The sequence below is a fragment of the Cnephaeus nilssonii genome (genome assembly GCF_951640355.1).
Source record: "Cnephaeus nilssonii genome assembly, chromosome: 4".
NCBI classification, from domain to species: Eukaryota; Metazoa; Chordata; class Mammalia; order Chiroptera; family Vespertilionidae; genus Cnephaeus; species Cnephaeus nilssonii.
In genome coordinates, this window is record NC_137075.1 from 40066399 (window position 1) to 40092353 (window position 25955).

A 25955-nucleotide genomic window follows, 5' to 3' on the forward strand; every position below is an offset into this window, starting at 1 on the left:
CAGGTGTGGTGGGGGGGGGGGGCGGGGGTAGTGATGTAGGAGGCCCAGTGGTGGAACTCTCAGCACTCTGGGCAGGGAGGTGGCAGTGGTATCTGATGGGAATACTCCTGTCTAGGGGTTTGGGCATTGTTCTTGGTTATGAGGCTTCTGAGCCTGACTTTCTGGTCCCGTGGGAGATGCCAGGAGCTTTCTAAAAGTCTAGAGCAGGGGTCCTCAAACTTTTTAAACAGGGGGCCAGTTCACTGTCCCTCAGAGAGAGGGAGGGCAGTTGGAGAGTGCGGCGCACATTCCACACATGCGCACTGCGGGCCCGGGACGAGTCGGCTCCTAAGCAGGACAGGCAGCGGTGGCAAAAACACCCGGCGGGCCGGATAAATGTCCTCGGCGGGCCGCATGTGGCCCACGGGTCGTAGTTTGAGGACCCCTGGTAGAGTAACTTCCCTTTGTGTTGACACTTGATTGAGTAGATTGTTTGCAACTAATAACCTAGTGATGTTGGAGTACAAGTTTTTGAAATTAATTTTATCACTTGGATGCTAAAATCCAAGTATTATGTAGGGTTTGAGGCCAAACTGCCTATGTTCACATGCCAGCTATGTTAATTCAGGTAAGGTACTTCCACCTTTGCCTCAGTTTCTTAAATATAACTACTGCTTTTATTATTACAGTGATGGCAGTTAGGTAAAATAGTACCTGGTACTCAAGAAACTTTCCACCAGTGTTGCTATCTTTGTTGTGGTCATCACCATGACAGTAGTTATTTGTTGAGTGCCTACTTTTTATTAGACTGAAGGAGTTCAACAGAAATGGAGAAAAGTTACAAGTTGGATGTTCTGGCAAAAGCTGGTGTATAACAAAGCATAGTTGTGTTGTGCATAAACTTAGTGACTATACTCCATATCTGCTCATCCTCTGGGTTTTCCTTAGGACACACAGAGAAGCAGGGAAGGCATTCACCACCATTTAAGATTGGTTTTATTGGAATGAGTGACATTAAGTGCTGAGATTAACTGCCAAAAGGATTTGACTGTGAATTAAGAATAAAAGGCTGTGGTGAGAGTTAAAATTTTGTGTTTAATAAGAGAAGAGCTTAATGCATTTTAAGGCATTCCTTTTGTTGTTTTAATATTCTTAGCATTTATTATTAAAGTGGGGTGGTTGTAGAATAATTATAGTCCACATGATGATGATGATGTTTTAGAGAAGATTGAAGTTCTACAGTTTTTTCAAACTAATGTAGTAGGGAAAATATAGTAACCGAAGCTTCAAATAGTTTGACCTCATAAGAACACTATTGAGGCTATGTATAAGCACTAAGTATTCAGGAAGTTAGTTTTTTGCCAATTCCTGCATTTCCTTGTTAAATTCTTAAATGAAAAGCATAAGTTTGGCAATTGGAGTTTGGGTATAGGGGATAAAAGACACGGAAAGAGTATGAGATTATTAGTACTATTATGTTAATAAAACTGAAAAATTATTTGGGAAGAAAGCAGTTGAGATGGTAGTTCGATTTTTATAAATTACAACAATTAGAAAGTGAATCTGGCCAATCATTTTTACTGTTCTCTTTATAAGGTCTCTGTGACCTGTTAAATTAAGAAAGATTAGGAGGACAGAATACATATTTTGTACAGAAATGGAGTAAGGAAGTGTTTTTAAGTGGTTTTGTACAATATTCTAAACTTTTTACTGTGAAAAGGTTGAAAAGTAATTGTGCTTATTAGACATAGACTAGCAGCATTATGGTTGCAGAATTAAATTAGCCTGAAGATGTTCATGCATTCATTTATGATGATGTAGTGGCAGAATGACTTGGTATTCTAGCAGGATTTCAGAAATTGAAGAATTCCCTGAGAAAAGAGGATTACTCAGACATTTTCTGTATAAACAAAACCAGAACATATTTGAAATCTAGAGAGGGGGGGAAGAAATGGACACCAGTGAGTAAGATCAGAATGCTTCATAAAACTCAGTATGTGGAATAAGTAAGCTGGTACAGGCACACATTTAGTTTTCTGTGGAAGTTTTTAGAATCTATGTCCCAAGAAAGAGACAGTTAAAAAAGAACTCAAGAGAGAGCTTAACCCATCCCTAAAACTCGGAGAATTGGCTGTCTAGCGGGGAATATTGAAGACACTAGTGACTAATTATTAGCACTCAAAGTGTGGCCTACTGTGAAAGGACCTCAGTGTTTAATTCATTTTTGGGCTGCCATAACAAAATACCATAGACGGATGGCTTAAACAATAGACATTTATTTTCCCAGAGGTCTAGAGAGTTTGAGATCAGGCTGCTAGCATAGTCAGGTCCTGGTGAGGACACTCTTCTGGCTTGCAGACGGCACCTTCTCACTATGTCCTCACTTGGCCTTTCCTTGGTGCATGCACTCAGAATGATCTCTTTCTTCGTCTAAAGCAGTGGTCGGCAAACCGCGGCTCGCAAGCCACATGCGGCTCTTTGGCCCCTTGAGTGTGGCTCTTCCACAAAATACCATGGCCTGGGCAAGTCTATTTTGAAGAAGTGGCGTTAGAAGAAGTTTAAGTTTAAAAAATTTGGCTCTCAAAAGAAATTTCAATCGTTGTACTGTTGATATTTGGCTCTGTTGACTAATGAGTTTGCCGACCACTGGTCTAAAGCAACTAATCCCATCATGAGGGTTCTTCCCTTGTGACCCACTCTAACCCTGATTACCTGCCAAAGGTCCCTTTTCCAAACACATTGTAATTTGTTACAGCATCTTAGAAAACTAAAATATTTGCCTATAGTAGGATGTTTAATAAATTTTTACTTTTAAGATAAAGTAATTTATTTGGTTTGACAAGCTGTTCTTTTAAGAAAACTGTCTGAGGGAGATCAGAATTGGTAGTGTTTTTAGCTCTGAATGTTACTGAGGAAAAGTAAATAATGTTATTTGGTGCTATTTTAGGTCTAAGGTTTTTGCAGAAGAAAAAGCAAATGATACCATGGAGTAGGAAGAGAATGATTATTGGTTAGTGGTAAAAGTTATCTCATCCCATCCATTGTAATAATATAATGAGTTGTCTACTAAATTACGCTGAACATTGTTTGTTAGAAAAGTGATTTTGTCACTTTAATGAAAATGGATAACCATTGTTCTCTAGTGTCTCATTTTGTATATTTCACCATTTTGACAAGTGCCCTTCTAAAATTAAACGCATTTTAAGGATGAGAAGTGTCTCTATTTTCCTTAACATTGGCCACCTTAATAGAAACATTGAGCGTCAAACAAATAAGTTTGAAGTTGCTGCAGAGAGGTGGGAGCCTTTATGGTCCTCATGACCTACTTGTCTCTATTCTTGGGATTACCTGATTCAAGTCAGATACCTTCTCATAAAAAGACTCTTTCAATACTTGAAGAATTGTGAGGTTGAATATAATATATATAAATGTATTTTAAATAAATTATTCAGCTAAATATCTGGTGGTTCTATTGTTAAATATCTGTGTTCAGTTTTACATAAAAAATAAGGTAATTTTTAGCAGTGAAGTAGTTCTGGTGTGTGTAACACCATGAGGTGATTATTTAACCTCTATTGGGGAAAGTGGTACCTTATAATCAATGGTGAATGAAAGGAGTTAATTATTTTCCTTCATGTTCTCACCCTGTGGTCTGATTACTTTAAATGCCTAGAAGTCTTAATAAACAATTCAATCACTATAGCTATTGACCTAGAATAGACCTGCTGTTAGGCCCACACAGAAATGTCCAGTGTCAACATGATTACAAGTCATTATTATTAGGACCAAAGCAGTTTCCTGATACACTATACGTACTTGAAAGTTTCAGGGCTGTGTGCAGAGAGAAATTTAATCTAAATCTTTGAGATGTGAAATTGATGAAAATCATAGAACTTTTAAGATGAAAATGGATTCTACATTGCTGGGTCATATGAGACCTCTATGCGTAACTTTTTGAGGACTGGCCTAACTGTTTTCCAAGGCAGTTGTACCAATTTATAACCCTACCAACAATAAAGGAAGGTTCCAATTCCTTCACAAAAACAAAAAGAAAGAAAATGGATTCTACAGTCATGAATCTAGGTACAAATGGTAAAACTGAGTCTTTGAAATATTAAGTGATTTTTCTAATTGGATTTTAACCAGTTAACTGCCATGATATTTTGAATTGAATTTAAAAAGGTCTGCCTCTTGTGTCTGTAGACACTTATGGTGTGCAAATGGTTAAGTATCCCAAGAATAAAAATAGTAGTTCTCAAAGGTAGTTCCTTTACAGTACAACTTTTGATGCTCCCTATTGTTTAAAAATAATTGTAGAATACATAAAGATGCCTGTCAGAAATTTGTAAGAGAAAACTAGGTTCTGAAGAACTGAAAAATGGTCCTAAATCAGGTGAAACAACACATTACCTGGAAAAATAATCACTTTCCATATTGTGAGGTCATATTTAAAATTTTGCATTTATAGTAGAAAAAAAAACTGACCTAGAGGAAAGATTTGATCTCCCATTCATTGCATCTTTGGGTGGTAAGAAGTGGGAAATTGTGGGTTTGGGGTCTATCGGTGATATAACTTATGTTCTAGGATATTTTGCTTTTGTATTTGTATTTATGGTTTAATTTATACACATTGGTCATTGATACATTATGATTATTAGAATAATAAAACTATTAAAATATGCAATATTCCCACCTGTAGAGAAGACCTAACAAACTGTTATTCCAGTTAGCCCTGCTTATAGCACAACTTACTTCTTTTATATATACCTGTAACTGGTATAAAATAATGCTTTGTGTAACCTTGGACAAATCATTTCATTTCTATGACCTTTAGTTTTGTTATTTTTAAAATGAAAGGCTTTAGCTTGAATAAAAATCCTCTAATATCTCATCTCTTGAAATAGTTCTCTTACTAAAATAACTTGATTTAATAGTGTAGCATGGTATAGGATCCCAAGTCCAATTATTTCCCTAAAGAGTAGAAGTTCTCCAAGTAGAATAATAAGGAGGCTCTAAGAACATTCTAGATTCCAGAAAAAACATTAATTTATGGCGATTTGGTGAGATTAAAGTATAAAATGCTTGGGGGATTGAAGGTGGGAAAGAGTTGTGGGAGGTTAAAAAGAAGATGACTGAAGCCAGAGCCTCAAGTGCTTTGCCGATGAGTTTGAACCTCATTGTATGGGTAATAGACACCTCCTGGGATTTTCAATCCAAGAGGGTAACATAATCAGATGTGTATTTTAGAAGTGTTGTTGGTAAATTGGAGATTGCATTAAAGGGTATAGAGATATGAAGCAAGGGGAGTGAATCAGGACACTATTTAGTAGTACAGGGGAGTAGGAACAAATGTGAAAAACTTTTGATGGTAGAATTAATGAGACTTGGTGACTTTTTAGATATTTCAGGTGTGGGGAGGAAAGAATCAAGAATGACTCAGATTTTTACTCTAGCAGCTGTGTTTATGGAAATGGTTGATTTAATGGAGGTTGGGTATAAAACACTTTGGTGGGAAAGGAAGGTGGTGGTAAATTTGTCTTTAGAATACTTATGGCCAAATAGGTGAAAAGTCCCATAAGTAGTTACAAAATTGAGACTGTGAATCTGAGTAGAGTTGATGCTGGAAAAGAAAAAATGTGTGTGTGTGTGTGTGTGTGTGTGTGTGTGTGTGTGTGTGTGTGTTGGAGTTATGCAAGTAGTTATTGGGAAAACAACAGGGTGTGCTGTCACCCACATGAACATACAAGGTGAAAAGAAAAGAAGGTTGAGGACACCTCCCTGGGAAATTTCAGGGAAGAGTTTAAGCAGCCAAGGAGAAAGATAAGTGGTTAACAGAGTAGGAGGAGAGATTAGAAAATAGTGCCCTGGAATTCATAAGAGGAAAGATTTTCAAGAAAAGGAGGGTAGTCAAAGGTGCAAAATGTTTGAATGTGTTTAGCTAAGATAAGCCTGTCTTTGGGGTTTGCTGTATAGGATTTATGGAACCAAAGACCTTCAAAGACATTTGGTAATGAAGAGAAATAGTGATGGACAGTACTTTGAATGGTAAGCAGGTTTTGACTTAGGAAGACAGAAGCCTGCTTGGAAATAAATGAGTAATAGCCAGAGGGAGGAAATAATGGAAGACATACTAGCTTATACTCTATGCAGAGTTGGAAGAAAGCTGAAATTCCACCAACAAGGGAAAAGTTGTAAATACCTTTACATACAGGATATTGTTATCTGTTAACTTTTCTTGTGCTTTCTTTCTCTGGTACTCAATGAAATTACTGTAAACCTAATATAAAGATCTCTTATAATCTGATTTATTAAACAAAGAAAGAAATCATTGTAGGAAGAAGAAATTGGTGAACATTTTTCTAAAATGTATTTGCTATTTATATATTGTTGAAGTTAGAGGGATTGCTTTAGAGAAAATGACCAGACATCTGGTCTTACAAGCAAAATTAAGTGTCTGTCACCCAGGCTTCTTAGTCTTTATCTGATTTTCATTATGCTAGTTCTTAAAAGTTAATACATAAATTTAATTAGAAAGGAAAGAAGTGTAGGTACTTAAGACTAATTAAATCAGAACACTTATGATAGGGTGAGACTTAGAGCAGAAAAGACTTAAAGACAAATTTATCCCACTCTTTGATTTTTTTCTTTTTATTAAGAAATATAATATAATGGACTCTATGAATCCACCTCTGTTTATATTTGCTTCAGATGCTTTTTAAACTTCATAGAAATGAAATATTCAGACACCATTTTACAATCCTTTTCTTCTTCAGATTTTTATGTATTTATTATTTAAAAGCACTTCCCCTGATTTCTTTCCTCTTCTCCTTTACTTGAGGTAACAACCATTGTCTTAAGTTTAGTGCTTATTAGCCTCATGTGTTGTTGTTTTTTTAATATACCCATATATGTACATGAAAGAAAGGTAATTATATTTTGCTGTTTTATACTCTATTTAAGTGGTATCAAAGTATTTAGAATTCTGTAACATGCTTTTATTTATTTTATTTTTTGGTAAATACTATATTTTTGAAATGTATCCATGTTGATATCTGTTAGAATAAGTTCCCTACTTTGTTTCAGAACATATAACTATTCATGACCATGCATTCTTAATGGATTTTAAGATAAGTTTATCAGTTTCTACCATAAAACTGCATTGTAAGTTTCATTGGATTTTTATTAACATTATTGATTGATGTATAGAGAGTTGGCCATTTTATTTATACTATCTTTTCACCCATGATACTTCCTTGTAAAAATATCTCTACATTTAGTCAGGAACTCTTTTATTCTCTTTAGTAATGTTTTATAATTTTCTATAGAGGTTTTACACTTTTTTGTTAAATATATTTCTAAGTACTTTATGGTATTTATTATTGTGAATGAGATCTATTTTCTATTCCATTTTCTAATTGAATACTATTAACTTTTAAGAATTCTGTTTATTTATTTTTATATTACTTTTTTCCAGTTACCTTTCTGATATCTCTTATTAGGTTTTATAGTTTGCAGATTCTTTTCTTTGTTTTTTTTCTATATAGAAAGTCATCTCATCTACAAATGAGGAGGCCAATGAGGTAAACTTTAAGTTGAAATTTGTTCTTGCTTCTCTTATTTCTTTTTCTGTTATTTTGTGTACTAGGATCTCCAGTTTGCTAGAATATTCTAGAATAAAATAAATTCCTTTCTTCTTTCTTCTACTATCCAATTAGTGCAATAATTTTCTACAACTATTTATACATACCACTATCATTGCTCAATATTGCATATTTTTGTTATTCCCATCATGATTTCTTCTTTATGAGTTAGTTAGGGATGTTGTTTTTTAATTTCTAAAAATAAAGGTTTTGCAGAAATAACTTTTTAATTATTGAATTCTAATTTAATTACCCTTGCATCAGATGTAGTCCAACCAAGTCCTGAGTAGAACTTTTGACAGCTTTATAGGGCTAGAGGACAAGGCTTAAAGATTAGGACCCCCCAAAGGTGGGAGCTCTTATAAATCCCAGGCTTTGATTTGAGGTGGGACCTTAAAGGACTGGGCCCTAGGAGTAAATGTGAACTAAAATAAACAGTCTACATTACTGTATTTCAACTTAAAGTTTACCTCATTGGCCTCCTAAAATTGGACCAAACTGATTTTGTACTCCTAGTGCTCTCCGAATTAAACCACAATCCTCTCTGGAGAAAGACAACATCATTCTAGTCTTCAAATTATTTATAAATCTTTTTTTAAAGTAATATGGCACATAATATATATGGCTAATATGCAAAGTGTCCCCTCGGGAGTTCGACCTGGAGACAGGGAGTTTGATCGCTTGCTATGACATGCGCTGATCACCAGGGGGCAGCGTGGAATGAAGGAAGGCCCTGGCCGGCAGCTGGCAGCCAGGGGAGGGAGGCCTCGGCTGGCAGCAGGAAGGCCCCAATAGGCCCTGATCGCTGGCCAGGCCTAGGGACCCGACCTGTGCATGCATTCTGTGCACCAGGCCTCTAGTACAGTCATAAAAGAAAACATGACAGTGTGAATGAGAGCCAATAGAAACTGTAAGAAATAGAGTCAATGGAGCTTAGTTATTGGAAGTACTAAACAGAACTTCTATAACTGTTGTTTATTGAAGATGCTACAAAAGGATTGAAACATTCTGCAGGGAACTTATTTTAAAAAGAAACAGAAAATCTCTAAGTGAAAAATACAGTAACTGCAATTGGGGGGATTTAACTCAATGGATATATTTTATAGCAAAACAGAAATTACTGAAGAGAGAATTACCGAACTGGAAGATAGGTCAGAAGAAAATACTCAGAATGGAACATAGAATAACAGAAAGGTGGAGTGTATTAAGAGAGTGTGTGAAGAATAAAGGATATAGGAGGGAGGGCTAATTGGAGTTTCAGGAGAAGGAGAGCAATGTTTGAAAAACAGTGGTTGAGAATATTCCTTCCAGTGATGAATGGTATCCAGCTACATATTTAAGAAGTCCAACAAATTCTAAGTGGGTTTTACTAAATACCACAGAATTAAAACTCTAAAAACTAAAAATAAAAACATCTTAAAACCAAGTAGAAAAATAAGACACATTATCATTGAAAAGAGCCAGCATTTGACATCACCAACACATCTGCACTGACGGAATTTTAAAAGAGTTATTCCAAATGGAAGAATGGAGAAGGAAAGAATGAAGGGCAATGAAATGATACACATGTGGGTAAATCAGAGTGAATAGAAACTGTAAAAACAATAGCAATGTCTTTTGAACTTTAAGATATATACAGAATTAAAACAACATCAGTAATATCCTATAAGTCAGGAGGGGATAACTCTACATAGTGTTGTAAAGATTTTGTGTTTTCCAGGTAGCACTTAATCTCCAATTACAAATAAATTTTGATAAATTGAGGAGCTTGTGGTTAAGTAGGAAGAGTGTAAAACTTTTAGGTTACCAGGGAAAATATAATGACAAAGAAGTATTAAATTAATTGAGAAGACAAAAAAGGAGAGAATAGGAATGTATAGTGGATTAGACAGCATTTAGTAAGATGGCACATTTAAATCTACATATATCAGTACTTACATTAAATTATATGATTTAGCTACAATAATCAAAACATTGTGATACCTGTGCAATGATAAATCATATAAATTAGGGGTCAACAGATTAGAAAATTCCAAAATAGACGCTCAGATATTTTGTTTCCTCAAAGGCACCAAGATAATTAAATGGGCTAATGATATGTGGTCAGGTGAATATCTGTGTGAAAGTAACAAAAACAAACTGTGACAAGCTGCACAAAATTAATTCAAGATAGATCATAAGCTAAAGTATAAAATCTAACGCTCTTAAGCTTCTAGAAGAAAACGTATGAAAATGTCTATGACTGTTGGTAAAGATTTCTTAGAAAAGACACACAAAAAGTACCAGTAGTAAACATTACTTGATCTATTGGATTTTCTCAAAATAAAAACCTTCTGCACTTCAAATGGTACCACAAAGAACACGAAAATGCAAGCGGAGGACTCAGAGAAAGTGTGATGAGATTGTACAGCAATGGAAGCTCCCCTTTAGTGTTGATGGGAGTTTAAAATTGTTCGTAACATTTTGAAAATTTGTTTGACAGTATATAGCACAGCTAGACACTTGCATGCAGGATGACCCAGAACTCCACTTCTACATTTATGCCTATCTTTTTCAAATAAGATGTGCACCAAGAGACACATACAGAAATGTTCACAGCAGCATCATTGCCGTTAGTAAAAGACTGGGTTCAAGGTTTCATCAACAATAGGATAGATAAATGTGCCATGCACTTATACAATGGTGTACTATATGGCAATGAATATGAAGTATCTGCACTTAAATGACCATGGGTGACTCTCACAGGCATACTGTTGAGTGAAAAAAGCCAGATTTCAAAGAGCACACATTGTGTGGTTCCATTAATGTGAGATTTACAAGCAGGCAAAGCTAACCTATGGAATTTAGAGATACATGTTGGGGTGATAAAACAATAAAGAAAAGCGAGAAAGCTGTTAACATTAAGATCAGATTAATTTGTGGGAGAGAAGGGTGGTGATCAGAAAGAGTTTCTTTTGGGGTGCCAGCAGTGTAAGACCAAGTGGTTACATGGTTTTGCTTATTATGTATTCGTTCAGCTATATATTTGTTCCCTTTTTTTATTAATTGTCTTATTCACAATAAAATTTTGAAAAAAGTAATATGTAAAGGTATGGATAAATGTTAATATCATATAATAAAGACATGTTATAAAAAGTATGTTAAAACACTGCAATTTAACAAAATTTATATCTGTCTATGAATACATTCACACAGTACTCACACCAGACATGGGTGAAAACTAAGGAAGGCTATACACCAGAATGCAAACAGTGAACGTCTCTGCATTTTATGCAAAACCTGTATTACTTTATAACTAGAAAACTATTAAATATCCTATATAATAAAAGGGTATTTTGCAAATTGACCCTAACGGCAGAACGACCAGGAAAAACTGGTCGCTATGATGCGCACTGACCACCAGGGGGCAGACGCTCAATGTAGGAGCTGCCCCCTGGTGGTCAGTGCATCCCACAAGGGAGCTCTGCTCAGCCACAAGCCAGGCTGACTGCTGCAAGTGAAGTGGTGGTGGCAGGAGCCTCTCGCACCACCTTGGCAGTGCTAAGGATGTCCGGCTGATGGCTTAGGCCCGCTCCCTGAGGGAGCGGGCCTAAGCTGTCAGCAGGACATCCCCCGAGGGCTCCTGGGCTGCCAGAGGGATGTCTAACTTCCAGTTTAGGCCAAATCCCCGGGGGAGCAGGCTTAAGCTGGCAGGTGGACATCCCCAGATGGGTCCTGGATTTCAAGAGGGCGCAGGCTGGGCTGAGGGAACCTCCCCCCGCTCCCCGAGTGCATGAATTTTCGTGCACCGGGCTTCTAGTTATATAATAAAATTAATACCTATGGAAGACATTGTCATCTATAGAGATTGATTGGGTTTATACCTGTGCTGTTCAGAGAAGGCTTTAAAGCTGCTTTATATGCAGTAAATAGCATTTGAGTAAAAGACACATGTGCAGTCACATAGAGACACTCCAGGCAATGGTGTATGTTAACTAAACATATACCTTAGCTGTAGAGAGAATCGTAGAAATTACCCAACAATTTTTAATCCATGACTGTTTCCTGTAGTCAGAAGTTCCTTTACCGTTCAACACACTAGGAAAGAACAGCATTTTTATGTAGTTAAGTAAAGGAAAACTGTAATTTGATTATTTTTTTTGAAAAAGGGATTATTGTCTAAGGCCATGGAATTTGATTAAAATGCTAGACCTCCTGTGGCTTTAATTTTCTGTCAAAACCCTAACAATGCTCACCTTTCAGGGTTATTTGGAGTGTAATGTAACATGTAAATGCTCAAGTGGGGGTATTAGCACACATGATGTGCAAAACCAATTTCTGGGAACTCTTAGCAAAGCAAGTTAACGCTGGGGTTAAAAGTCTGGGTTTTGGAATTGGATATGATTTCTAGCTATACTGCTAATCTTAGCTCTTTAATTGTGTATTTTTATTCCTTCATTTCTCCATCTTTAAAATAAGGATAATAATAGTACCTATCTTAGAAGGTTGTTGAAGGTAAATAAAGTGCTCAAGTATATAAATCTTGGCTTCTGTTTTAGAGCTGTTTTGCATGTGACTTAAGCTTATCAGCCAAATTAATTAAGTGCCTGGGACAGTAACTACTTTTTTCCTATATACAATATAAGTATACCTTTTGAGACTTTCACTACTAAACTTAATGCTTTCACCTGTATACTAGTAATCATTTATGGAAATATTTGCTATGATTAGTCATAAACTGTATTCTGGATCCTTAATATGAAGTCAGAAATCAGAAAGAAGAATGGATGAGGGGAAGTATGATGGATAAATTTTTCTCTATTTCCTGAATTTAGTTTAACTATTTTTCCTGTTTTCTCCACAGTAATTTCCCAGATTCTTTCCACTACACATTGTACGTTCCTGGAAGGGGGTGGGGGGAAGTAATTAGTGGTATTTTACCAAGTCTTGCTCTTTTATTGAATTCTGTTTTGATTTTGAGGGGGGAACGGCTCTGTTTTTCAAATTTTCGTGTAGGTGTGTGTTTGAAGGGGGTGAGGTGTGTGGGAGGGAGGGCAGATGTACTTTCATAGCAGACCTTGCTTGACTAGTTCTCTGAATCGGAAGCCACATAGAGCCAGTGTTCCCGTGTGTTCTTTCACACATTTAGAGAGGGTGTTTGTGCCTTGTCATTGTGAGGTTTCCAAGCCTAATGCTTTGGAGGAGTATCCTGACTTATCTCCTTTTAATTGGTTTATTGCTCCCCAAGTCCCAGGAATAATACTCATTTTGCTCAGATAATTTTGAGCTCACTAGAGTGTAGACATTTATGCTTCCTAGATTCTGTAGCAAAAGGAGCTTGAAAATTAAATAATGGTTTTATTTCTTTATGGTTCTTTTCAGAGATTTGGTACGTGGGAAGAGGAAGGACATAAAATGTGTGGTATCTTCTTCCTTAAGACTTTACGTGTTTTAAGTGTCCACCTGGGAGCATGAGGACTTGCCTTTCATTATAGATGTTGCAACTAAGTGTATGCTGAGTCCTGCTCCTAGTCTGTGCTGCACCCACCCAACCCTCATTTTCTCTAACATCCCTCAGGTGACTGTCTTAGCTGGATGGCTTTGGGGACATGTTGAGTTAAATATTATATGGGGAACTATTTTTATTTGTGTGTGTGTGTTTGTTTTTTGCCTGTTTTTACACACTTGGCATCTGAAGTGTCTTGAATGCAATGTAGAATAAGGTTAAATAGTACACCGTCAATGTTTAAAATCTGTACAGGAAAATCACACATACCAATTTATGATCACTAGGCACATCAGCTTAGTGACACAGTGATAGAGAGAGGAACAATTTTAAGGAAGCCAAATATAGTAGCTGCCAGCTAGGAAGAGATTTAGAAAGTGTAAAAATGGACAACCCCTTTCATGTATTAACCTCCCATACACAGGCCATCTTGATGGAGCACCTCCTTACCAGGGCACATAGAAACCTGGGCAGTTTTATTCCTTTGTTTTTGAGGATTAAAACAAACGTTTTGTTACTCAAAAGAAGCATGGAGGCTGGTCATTTCAATTCGTGGTCTCTTAAGTAGTTCAACAGCATCCCACCTCAAGGACTGGGCTCTTTCAGTTTCTGTCCCACCATCCCCACTATGGGCTTTGTCCTCATGCTTGTCTCCTCATTGCTGCAACATGGCTGCTGCTGCTCCATAGAGCCATTTGTCATCCCTCGGCAAGGTTTCACATAGCCATCTAGGGCTCCCCCCAATTGCTCCTTTCTCAGACATGGGGAGGAACTTAGTCTGGGAGGGTAGCATGGGAAAAAACAGGAAGCTGGTTTTTGAAGAAGTTTTAATAATATATTGGATATTTGTGCAAATTAAGTGACTGTATTTTTGACTATGAAAATTTATATGCTAAGTGACAGATCGATATATGTTACAAAGCCAGTGCAGTCTTGAAATATGTGAACGTTCAGGGTGTTATTTACTTCACCAGATCCCTAAAAAATATATGAATACTTGACAGTGTTTTAATTTGGGTGGGGGGGGGAGGGGTAGGAATGTGTGTACACATACTTTGAAAGTTTCTTCTAAGTCAATTCTGTCACTTCATTTAATGTTTTATTTTGATGTTCTAGTTCCCCATACCCATGGCCTTAGGGCATTGTGGATACTTAGTGAATACTGCTGACTGTGGTATTCAAGGTTGACCTTCTCAGAATTAACACATTGGAAGAAAGAAGCAAATACTATACCCTGGAGTCAAGGTCTTACTTGCACTAAAACTACTTTCCTGCTCTTTATGTGTGAAGCTGTTTGGAACCCTCTTCTATAAGCTTAGCACATACAGAAGCAGAGGCTAGGCTGGCAAACTACTGTGGAGGTCATGCAGTTCTCTGCAGCTATGTCTAGTCCACCAAACCCAAGGCATTTTGGAGCCAGGCCTGCCTGTCTATTGTTACCATGTGAAGTAACTCATTTTCTCATTTTAGGTCTAGCCAGGGTTTACTCCCAGTGTAAGCTGGGACCTTCTCTCTAATCCTCTTGGCCATCGAGAGAACGGGTTGCTCCATAGTCTTTGTCCAGGGTTTTAGTTGAATTTTAAACTGTTTAAAGACATTTTTCCGGCTAAAGACATTATCACATCTGGCCTTACCATTCTGGGCAGCTACAGTTACATTTTTAAAATTTATTCACAGTTTAGTTTCCTCCTCTTTAGTCATTGGTCCCCAACTTGAGCATTACAAGCACATTCTTTCCATCATATTTTTTGACACATTGCAACAGATATTCTGTCTACCATAAAATTTTATGTTAACATAAATATGTTTTGCTTTACAATGAGGAGGGGTTCCATTTATTACACAAAAATATCTAATGTATTAACATTCAGTGGCTTACAAAGATTTGGGTGTAATTTTGCTATTTTTTTAGAAGGTAGTTGTCAGCAATCCTACTAGGGTTTGCAATTTGCATGCAAAACTCAGGTAAGCCAGGCATAATAAGAAGATTTTATATATAAAGTTGACTCTTTCAAAGGTGGTTTCCATTTTTAAAGGGAAATTGAAAAAAATTGGACTATAATGAATTTGTAATTGTATTCACTAATTCCTCAGTATTTTTGAGTTATTGAAACCATCCTTTAGTAATTACCAGTTTTCCTTAGTAAACTTTTATGGGGTTTTTTTCCAACCTACTTTTTGTAATCTGATAAGAGTGAAAAGGGGTTAGAAGCCAAATCTGTGAAGGAACGCAGAAGATGATAAAAAAATGAGACAGTGAATAAAGAAATATGCTGTCATTGTTTTTTATTTTACACTTCCCAAATTACCTATGATGAGCTCAAGAGGTTTCATTCTTGAATAGGAAAAAAATTACTTATTCACAGTGCTTTGGCATACTGTAAAAGTCAAATGATTAACACTGAAATTTGTTCAGATAGCGTTTAGTAGGAAAATATTTCAGAGATAATTGTTTTCAAGATATGATAGGTAGCTGTATCTACAGAGGGCAATCAAAAAGAGTAGCAATGGGACACTGATTGCTTTTTTTAGAGAGAAAGATATTCCATTCCATTTTTATTTGTTAACAATTGTGATAGGAAAAACTCTCACTTGGGAAGAATGTTTTCCAGGTTGCTTCATTGGCAGGTGCCTGACATTGCATGGGGTCTAGGTGCAGACGGCGTATGGCAGTCTTTGGGAATGACTCACTTCAAGGACCTCAGCTTCCTGCCATGAAAACTTCTATTTTCAAAGCACACCCGTATCAGTGGGAATGTTCCAATGGTCTGTGCTGCTTCTCATGAAGACCAAAGTTTTTCCCCCTGAATCTGAAATAGCTACAGAAGAGGATACCTATCTGCTAACAAAACCAATTTCAGAATGTTTCCAACAAATGCACTGCACATTTCCTATTGTTTGTGAGGCTTAACTCTCTCATTTGTTAATGGAAACAAACTTAACCTGCTTTTGGTCTGCATGCTACAGATTTGATTTACAATCATTCTAAAGTTTAAAAAAAGATCCACATCATAGGATACTTGACTTTGAGACCATCACGTTTTCCTCTTTCCCGTTTTCTCTCTCCTTGACCCGGCAGCAGGAAGCCTTTGTCTGAGGTGTTCATCTGGAACAACTTTTCCACACTTGTTTTCATGTTCTGTTAGATTACAGGGCAGCAGGCCTACCTTTGAAGCTCCTTTCTCTTTTGTTTCTTTGCCGTGCACTCCAGTAATTAACTTTGTCCTTCTTTTATTTGTTCCAGTCAATCGCAGGCCACTCTGCTGAGCATCTTCTCCCAGGAGTACCAGGTTAGAAGTTTTCTCCTTTGTGAGGGTTGACAGGTGCCTAATTGAATGATGAATGTCCCTTTATTTCTTTGTAATTGAACTGCCAGCTCTCTGATTGGGTTGGAGGATGTTCTCCTTTCCACATCAAGCACCGCCTGCGTCTCAGTGGAGGCCTGCCAAGCCTACCCATCCATCTGTCTAATAACATCTAGCCTTTGCTTATTTGGTGGACCTGTAATAAATTATGCTAAACCATTATTATTCTGACAATAATAATTTCCCTGTGTTGCGTGGTTCCATGTGCTAAATGTTTGCTGACTTGCACTGTCAGTGCCGCTTTCCATTGCTGACAGAGATGATGATAAATGACCATTGCTGGAGTGGCAGAAGGCAAGAGAGGCAGAAAATGGAGTCATTTATCATGAGATGACAGGTGTCAGTCAAGTGGCAAGTCTCGATGGAATTACTTTTTGTAGTTTTCAAATAAGTTGTTTTTAAGCAATGTTCGTCCTGGTTAAAAATGGCAATTGGATTGTAAAACTAGAGTGCAGAGGACTTAGATGGAATTGAATTGAGGGAAAATTAATACAAAGGTTTTCAAGGGAACAAGTTTTTCTCTGCCCTCTGCCACCCTACGCAAACTTATTTAGATTCAATTACTCTGACCCTGTTGGCTTTTACATACATACTGTACCTTGTGGTGCAGTCTGAAGACATCCCAGCCAAGCAGTGGAGATTAAAATGCATGGGTTCATGGAGTAGAAGGAAAAACGACCTACCACCACCACAATCCCCAAGCTGTTATTCAGTTTGCCCTATGTGTTAGACGTTGGGATGAAGAAATATGTCATTTTTGTACTTGAACTTCATATGTGACACAACATAAAAATCTTTTCTGTTTGTTTCAGAAACATATTAAAAGAACACATGCCAAACACCATACTTCAGAAGCAATTGAAAGTTATTACCAGAGGTATGACCTGCCTGCCCCACTAGAGGGTATCATAGTACCTATTGATTGTTATAATAATTATGAATAAATTAGATTACTAAATTAATTTTCTATATAACATTTGAAAGTGTTTTGTTTTAAGTCTGTTATTTGAGTCTTCAAATATATTTTTGAAGGATTTCTCAAATGCTTTGTTTTATAGATTTAAAGAATATGGTGAGACTGTCTCAATTAAGTGTGTATATACATACTATGTAGGAAATTGTTACAATATTATGGAATCTCAATTGACTACTGGAAACTTATTGTAAGTGCATGACTTGTATAGGTCTTTATATTCATATATACATATATCTACATGTATGTATGCAAGTTCTCAAATTAGTTTTCATTGACTTCTTTAGATCTGCAAGTTGAAAAATATATTAAAAAATAAGATTGAATTTTTGTGCAGTTTTATTTTGCATCATAGGTATTGGGTTAGTGATTCCAAGAGAAAAAAAAAAAGACATATACCAAGTAAGGACTTATAGAGATATATAATAATGTACTACTGTGACATTTTAAACGGAGGTTTTATATTTTAAAATGAAAATATTGAGTATTAAATCAACATCATAGTGTCCATGGGATATTTAATTTCAGTTTTATTTACTATAAATAGTTTTCACATTCCATTCTCAAACAAACATTTTAGATGTTTAGAATATTTTAAATAGCTCTTTTCAAAATTTTTATTGGCTTTGTAATATGACTGAATAATTTATAATGGTAAATGGTAATGGTTTCATTAGAAATTGTTGGTTTCTTTAATATTTTAAGGGCACATTGGAAAGGAAAACTGTGTGAAATATGCTCTTAAATTATTACACTTAAGATGGACAGGTCAACCTTTTTGTGGTACTAATTTTAGATGAATGATTTTTATGCATGAAAATTTTATGAATGAAATGACTATATAGAGAAAATACTGGTGTCATGCTTTTGTAGGGTCATTTTTTAAGAATCAAGAAGTGTTTTTGAAAAGAAAAGTTATTGAATTTAGAATTTTACACTATGCTGTATATGATAAAAGATTCATTCAGTTTTCTGTAGTAGTGTCGGTTAAAGAAAGATATAGGAGAATTCCTCTGTAAACAGGTCTTTGCAAAGTTTGAATTGATTTACTCAAAAGTCATAATATCCTTAGTGAAAGTAACATTTAAATTATGTAAAAGGCAAAAGATTTATACGATCTGAAGAGAAATCAGAGACTGTCAAACTACAGCGGGAAGGCTGGGGAGGGTTGGCGGGCGGGGGTGGGGGAGAGGTAAGAGATCAACCGAAGGACTTGTATACATGCATATAAGCATAACCAATGGATGCAAGACACTGGGAGGCGGTGAGGGCATGTGCCAGGGGTAGGGGAGGCTGGGGGAAAGTCAGTTGGGGGAAAAAAGGAGACATATGTACTACTATTTGTAATACTTTAAACAATAAAAAAAAATAAATGAAAAAATAATTAAAGTCATACACATAAAATTAAGAATGGCTCAAGATCTGTGAAGCCAGCAACTGCTTTGGCATTCAGACCCTCCAAAGAAAGACTGAAAAGTTATTTACATGTGGAAAATATATTCTTATTTGTAAAATTGTAGTCTTAGGCCATCATTGAAAAGTATGTTCAGATTCTAAAAGTGAAGGAACATGGAGTGTTTCCTAGGAATTTGGGGATCCACCATGAGGCCGTGGGTCTGGCTCTGATAATCCGCCTTCGCGTTGTAAAAAGGCTGTTTCAATAGATGATTTCTAAGATCTCTAAGAGCTGACTTCTAAAATATTAGTTTCATTAAGAAGTATATTTAATTATTAAACTATGAACATACTTTATTGGATTATCTGTATAGTTTAGGCCAGAAATAAAAATATTTCCTTTTTGAATGGTTACTCAAAGAACAGTTGAGTGGGTAATAGTGAGAATACAGAAATATGTTTGTATTTCTTCACATTTATTGAAATGTGAGAGTCTCAGTTATTTTGAGGAGACAAAATCTGAAACAAAAACATCATGAAGTCAGGCTGCAGTAGACATATCAATAGGAAAGCAGTCTGACTAGCTTCTCACTTTCCCATGCTGCTCCCTGACTGTCTGCCCCGCGCTGTGCTTGGAGGCAGGCCGTGTGGTGACCTCTCGGATGGATTGACCTGACAGCCCTCTGGTTCTAAACGTGCAGGTCTAATGGCCCTGTATTCTCTAAGGTAAACTGGCCTTGAAAGATTTTTGTTTTCCAACTGATTAGAAGAAAGGCAAATTGTACTATATCAAAACACAGATTAGCGGTTTAATAATGTTAACCATTTCTTTAGATTTTTTTGCTTTTAGAAAAGCAATACTCACTTATTGTGAAAATTAAGCACATTTTTGATGATTTAAAAAAGGAATGAATGATAGGCCATAATTGTGGCACCCAGAGATAAAAACCATGGTGGTATTTTTTAGTCTAGTCTTTTTTACATCGATGAGGTCATACTATATATGTGACTGTGAATCCTGAATTTTATACTTGGAAAATGTATATGACATAATATTACTTTGTAGAAAGCTTTTTGTAAACGTATTATTGATTGCATTACTTCATCATATGAAAGTACCATAATTTACTGAATTATTCCTCTGTTGAACATACATGTTTCCAATGCTCTGATATCATAAATAATACTATGATAAATATTTTGATGCATAAGTCTTTGTATTTTGGATTAGTTTCTTAATATTTCTATATCTGTAATTACTGGTGCAAGCAATGAGCATTTAAAGGTTTTATTATATGTTGCCAAATTACTGTCTAGAAAGGTTGCAATGGTTTCCTGGTGGCAATTTTAGAGAATTCCTGAGTCTGCACATTCTTGCTAGCATTGAGAGGATCACAATTCAGAATTCGAAGTCTGTATTTAAAACTTCATAATTCACAATGTGATTCCATCATGGTTAACTGAAACTTCACAGTATTCCAGTATCAGTAGAAAATGTTTTTTCAAACTTTTGAATTATTGATGAAATTTCTTCTGTTCTTCAGGTTGTGTATGTATAGTCACAGCTTGAGTGTTTATTTTGAAAAACAATTCTATTCTTTCCCACTGTACTAATGGCATTTTATTTCCAAGTGAGAAACATGCTTGACAAAATGTGTGCAAACACACAGACACACTCACAAATTGGTCAGAAATGCAAGTCCCCATCAATAGGGAAGTTTAGAAATATTCTCTCCCATTGTGTCCTTACTCCCAACACACACTCACTGTCTGTCTGCCAGCTTTATTAGCTGTATTTATCCATTCAATTGGTAGGTTTTTTACGTTTCACCATGATAGTTATAAAAATTTTAAAGACCAAATAACTTTGCCTTATATTTAAAATCTTACATAGTATTTTAATCTTAGATGCTAAGGTATCTTTCACACTCAAAAAACATAAAATGGACCTTCTCTGAAGCTCTTTTCAGGATGCTGTCACCCACAAGACATTTACTTGTTAGTCCTCCTGTGGCAAAGCTAGAGGGTGACAGACATCTTCTGTGCACTGTCGTTTTTATTTGCAAACTAGCAGTCCATTTGCACGAAGATTCGTGCAATAGACCTTCATTCACCTGGCTGGCTGCACCAGTTTTCTGCCGGCACCGGGGACCCAGGCCTTGGCTGTGGCCACCGCCTTCTGCCTTCTTTCAGGGTCGAGGCTTGGCCCTGGGCGGCGGCCTTGGGCTCTGCTGCACCCCAACGTCCCTGCTAAGGATCGTAGGAACCGACCCCCAGTGGTTGCCTGCTATCCGTGCAGGCTCCCCGCTGGTGCCCAAGGCCGGGAAAGCCTCTGCCTGAGGCTTTCCTGGCCTTGGGCTCAGCCGCACCCAGCATCCCTGCTACGGATCGTAGAAGCCGACCCCCTGGTCGTTGCCTGCGATCTGTGCAGGCTCCGCCACACCCCAACGTCCCTGTGATGGTTTCCTGGTGGGCATGGCTGGTGAGTGTGGCTTGTGGGTATAGCGAAGGTATGGTCAATTTGCATATTACTCTATTATTAGGTAGGATAGGCATTAGGGAGATAGCCCAGGTCACCTGTATGTAGTGTTCAGGATCACAATCCTTATATCCCAATTGTAATTCAGACCTTTGCTAAGGATCGGTTGGATGAAGCTTCAATATGCATTTGTGCAACCCTACCCCAAGGCGCTTCCAGTCTAGTTGGAGAGAGAAAGAAGCCATGTGAAAAGCCCGTGGTGTAACTTTACATGCAGTGCTTTGAGGATGAAGAGAAGCGTAGCATTAGGAATATCTGATTAGGTCCTCACTGAATATTTTCTGTAATTAGCATGCCGCTTTGATTGCATATCTAAAATATGCATAAACATGATCTGTCACTTTATGTGGGGGACAATTAAGGTTCTCAGAAAGGACAAATAAAACTTCAAATTCATTTTAACGTCTTTTCCCTAGCACTTTCTGAAGTGTTACAGGATATAGTTGGGAAATAGATTGGAGAATAAATACATTCAGAAGCAGTGCTACCCTTTTAAGCGTATGAAGGCACCTCAGTAGACCCTGGTTGATCAGGATTCCATTGCAAAACTTCACAGCCTGCCAGCTAAGAGAGCCCAGACAGCTTTCATCAGTACCCTGGACTTTGGCTTCTCCACGTGACCAACTGGGAAGCTTTCTTAAGCTCATAATTAGAAATTTCCACTATATTAAATATGAACATACTAGTACATTGAATATTATATAGACTGTATCGATAGAGTTATTATTATTGTTTGACCATCTCGTGTTACTTTAAACTTTAAAGAATGGTCTCGGGGAATAGAAATGTCCCATTGATCATTCCCAGGGTAATGATTGATGCAGTGTTTACATGAAACCATGTAATTTGGACTCAAAGCAACAATTCTCTAGCCGAGGCAGTGGTCTGGGGTCCAGCTCCTCTCTTGTTATTTCCAGTCTCCTCTCAAAAGCTCTGCACTGGTCACAGTAGAGCCTTTCCTGGTCTTTGAACAACCCCAGCACATTCCCAACATTTGCACATACTGTTCTCTTGCTGGGCACGGGCTTCCTCCCATGGCTGGCCACCTTCCTTCTTGCAGGTCTCTACTCAGTGTCAATGCCTTCGAGATGGGCTTCCTGGCCCATCCACTAAGTAGTGTTTATCATTTTAGTGTAGTGTATATATGTATTATGTAGTTATTTCTCTGTGTTTTCATTGTCTGTCTCTCCACTGGAATGTAATCCATGTGAGGCCAGGAGCCATGGGAGTTTTGTGCACTGATGATAACCTAGAATAGGCCCAACACATGCGTAGTTAGCTCTCAATCTTTGTGGGATAAATGAATGTTGAGTAGAAAGTTACAAAGATATCCTGGTATCAGTACAGGCTTAACGACCCTGACCCAGAATCTGAACCCTTAGTGAATGTGCACTTCTGGTGGTTATGGCACACGTTGAGCTGGTCTTCTTGGCTGAACTGATTGGCCACTCCTGGAGCAGCCTGTCAGTACAGTGGGAATGTTGTAAGCCGATGGGAGGTTCCTAGCTGACCTGTTTCCCCAAGACCATTCTTTAAACCACATGTGCCTCCTATGCTCTTGATTCTGAAAGTACTTATTTCCCAGTTATATTCCTAAACTTTTTATTCAAGAAAGGCTTCAGTATATAAAAAAATGGACTTGTTAGAATTGCTTTGAAGTTGTAATGATCCCGACACTCTCCCAACCTTGAAAAATATGCTTCTCCCCCCCACTAGGTTTATAGAAAAATTATACATCTTTATAAGCATTCTTGTGAAATAATGTAATTTAATATCTGCTTCTAGCATTTTTTGTAAAACCCCATCTGTTGACTTTGATTTTTACTATCAAACAAATATTCACTTAAACAGTGCACTATACAGAAAATGTCCATATTTAGTAGTATTTTCTTGCCCAATGTGGCTTTAAAAATTAGAAAACATATATATGTATATATAAAGTCATTTATTAAAGAGAAAAATCTGTACATCCTATATAATAAAGAGGTAATATGCAAATTGATCATCACACCCTCACAAGATGGCTTCCTACAACCAGGCCCGCAGGGGGGTTAGTGAGGGACGACCAAATAACTGAACAAGCAGACTGCATGGGGCAACCAGACTGGCAGGGGGGTTAGTGAGGGACAACCAAACGAATGAACAGCAGGCTGCATGGAGTGACCAGGCAGGTGGGGGGGCAGTTGGGGGCAAGGGGAGGCAGTAAGAGGTGACCAGGCCAGCGGGGAGGGGGGGCAGTTAGGGGTGACCAGGCCAGTAGGGGAGGGTGCAGTTGTGGGTGACCAGGCCATCAGGGGGGACAGTTGGGGGCTATTAGGCTGGCAGGGGGGCAGTGGGGGTGACTAGGCCAGCAGGGGGGCCAGTTGGTGGCAACCAGGCCGGAAGAGAGGGCAGTAAGTGGTGACCAGGCCAGTGGGGGGGGGGGGCAGTCAGGAGCAACCAGGCCAGTGTGTGTCGGGGGTGGGGGGGCAGTTGGGAGCAACCTGGCCAGCAGCAGGGGGCAGTTAGGGGTGACCAGGCAGGCAGGCAGGTGAGCGATTAGGAGCCAGCGGTCCTGAATTGTGAGAGGCAGTCGGACATCCCCCAAGAGGTCCCGGATTGGAGAGGGTGCAGGCTGGGGTGAGGGCCCCCCCCCCCCCATGCACAAATTTCGTGCACCAGGCCTATAGTATAATATGATCAACTATTATAAGCCAAGAACTGTGCTAGACTTAATAAGTTGATTGAAATACAATTCCTCTACTTCATGAGCTTTCAGTTTTCTAGTGGGGGATGAGTTTGAGGTAGACAAGTAACCGGCAGATACAATATACTGTGCTAAATGATGGAGAGCTGTACAAGGTGCTCCTCAATTGTACATGAGGGACACTTGACTTCCAGGTTGTGGTAGATTGAAGTGGGTGACATATCAGAAGAATCAGGAGTTCTCCTGGTGAAGGTTGAAGAGGGGAACAGAAATGAGGCTGACCAAATAGAATAGGTGGGAACCAGACTTTGAAGAACCTTATAAGAACTTGTTAAGTGGTTATAATTTAATTTTGAGATTTAATGTGGGGCCTTTGCAGTGCTTTAAGGAGGAAAATGGTACATCCAGATTTTTATCTTTTTTAAAATCACATATGGGGGATAGATTTGGGGGATTTTTGTAGGGTTTTTTTGTTTGTTTGTTTTGTTTTTAGTGTGTTTCGAGGTGAGGAGAGCTAGAGGCTATGACAGAAACGCAGGGCCGGTAAGATGATGGCTTGTATTGCTTGGTAAAGGAGTACTGACCCACTGATGGCAAGTCTGCTCCAGTTTTTTCTAAGAAGGTGTCAACCAGTCCTATGAAACAAAAATAAATAAAAAGGTGATATGGGTTCATGGATGCTTTTTTTTGTTTTGTTAATCCTCACCTGAGGATATTTTTTCCATTGATTTTTAGAAAGTGGACGGGAGGGAGGAAAGGAGCTGGGAGAGAGAGGTGAAAGAGATGCATGGACCAATTGCCTTCCTCATGCACCCCAACCAGGTCTGGGGATCAAACCTGCAACACAGGTACCTGCCTTTTACCAGGAAGCAAACCCTAGGCCCTTCCGTGTGAGGGCCAGTGCTCTAAACACTGACTACACCGGCCATGGCCATGAATGCTTTTTTCAAATCATAAGTGCACTTACTTCCTTTCCGTGTGATGGTTGTGGTGAGAAGGTATAAGAAGTTCATAATAAAGCCAGGATGATAGGGATCGTGTGTTGTTGTTTTTTTCCCAAATCACCTCTATGTTCACTTTACATGTTGGGAAGTGAAAACAGGGGAGGCTTAGATGCCCAGACCTACTGCCTCCCACTTTGGTTAATTGCCAGTGGTTTGGAGGTCAGTTGCTTTGTTATCCTTTTCCCTTCAATGCCTTCTTGTGACAGTAGCATACTTTAACTAGAGTTGAGCGTGGCATTTGCCCAGGAGAAACATGTACACACAGGGGATGCTGACAAGTCTATGCTGGCCTTTTCTTGTCACTGCAACACCACTTGGCTTTGTCTTGTCTAGGTACCTGCATGGAGTGGGGAAAAATGGAGCTGCCCCAGTGCTCCTGGAGCTGGCCAATGAGGTAATGTTATTGTTATTATTTTATTTTAACCTGCATGAAACCTAAGGGGCCTATCTAGAGTAGCTTTGATTAGAATTAGAATTAACCTTTGGAAAAAAAGATTTTGAGGTGCATTAGACATTTAAATTTCTCCCTAGTCTGTTTGTACTTTTAATAATTGGACAAAGAACCTCATAGATGAATAAATCAGTTAACACAATTAGTCTGCTTCTTTTGAGGCAAATGTGTAAACAACTTCTTGGTTTCTTATTTTGTGGAAAATTTCAACCAAACAGTTCAGGACATGCTCTTCTTTGGATGTGTTGTCCTAATTTAGTGTGAGAAATACCTGTGTCAAGTAAAGCGATGTATGCCAAGAAAATCTGTGCTAACTATTATAAAAATGAAGAGAGAAATTGTATACTTAAAGATGTAACATTTACTTGATTCATTTTTTTTGTTAGCAAACTTTTATGATAATAAAATATATATGCCTTGTAGAAAAGTCTCTTTTTA

At 37.8% G+C, this 25955-nt stretch overlaps 1 protein-coding gene across 1 annotated transcript in view; it reads left to right on the top strand.

Moving 5' to 3' along the window:
• Positions 1-25955, top strand: part of CDIN1 (CDAN1 interacting nuclease 1) — a 218210-nt gene that overhangs the window by 38133 nt on the left and 154122 nt on the right. Inside the window, exons 2-4 of the mRNA XM_079768045.1 lie at positions 16349-16394; positions 17282-17346; positions 25400-25460. Coding sequence (XP_079624171.1) covers positions 16349-16394; positions 17282-17346; positions 25400-25460 — 172 coding nt within the window. The remainder of the gene's footprint in view (positions 1-16348; positions 16395-17281; positions 17347-25399; positions 25461-25955) is intronic.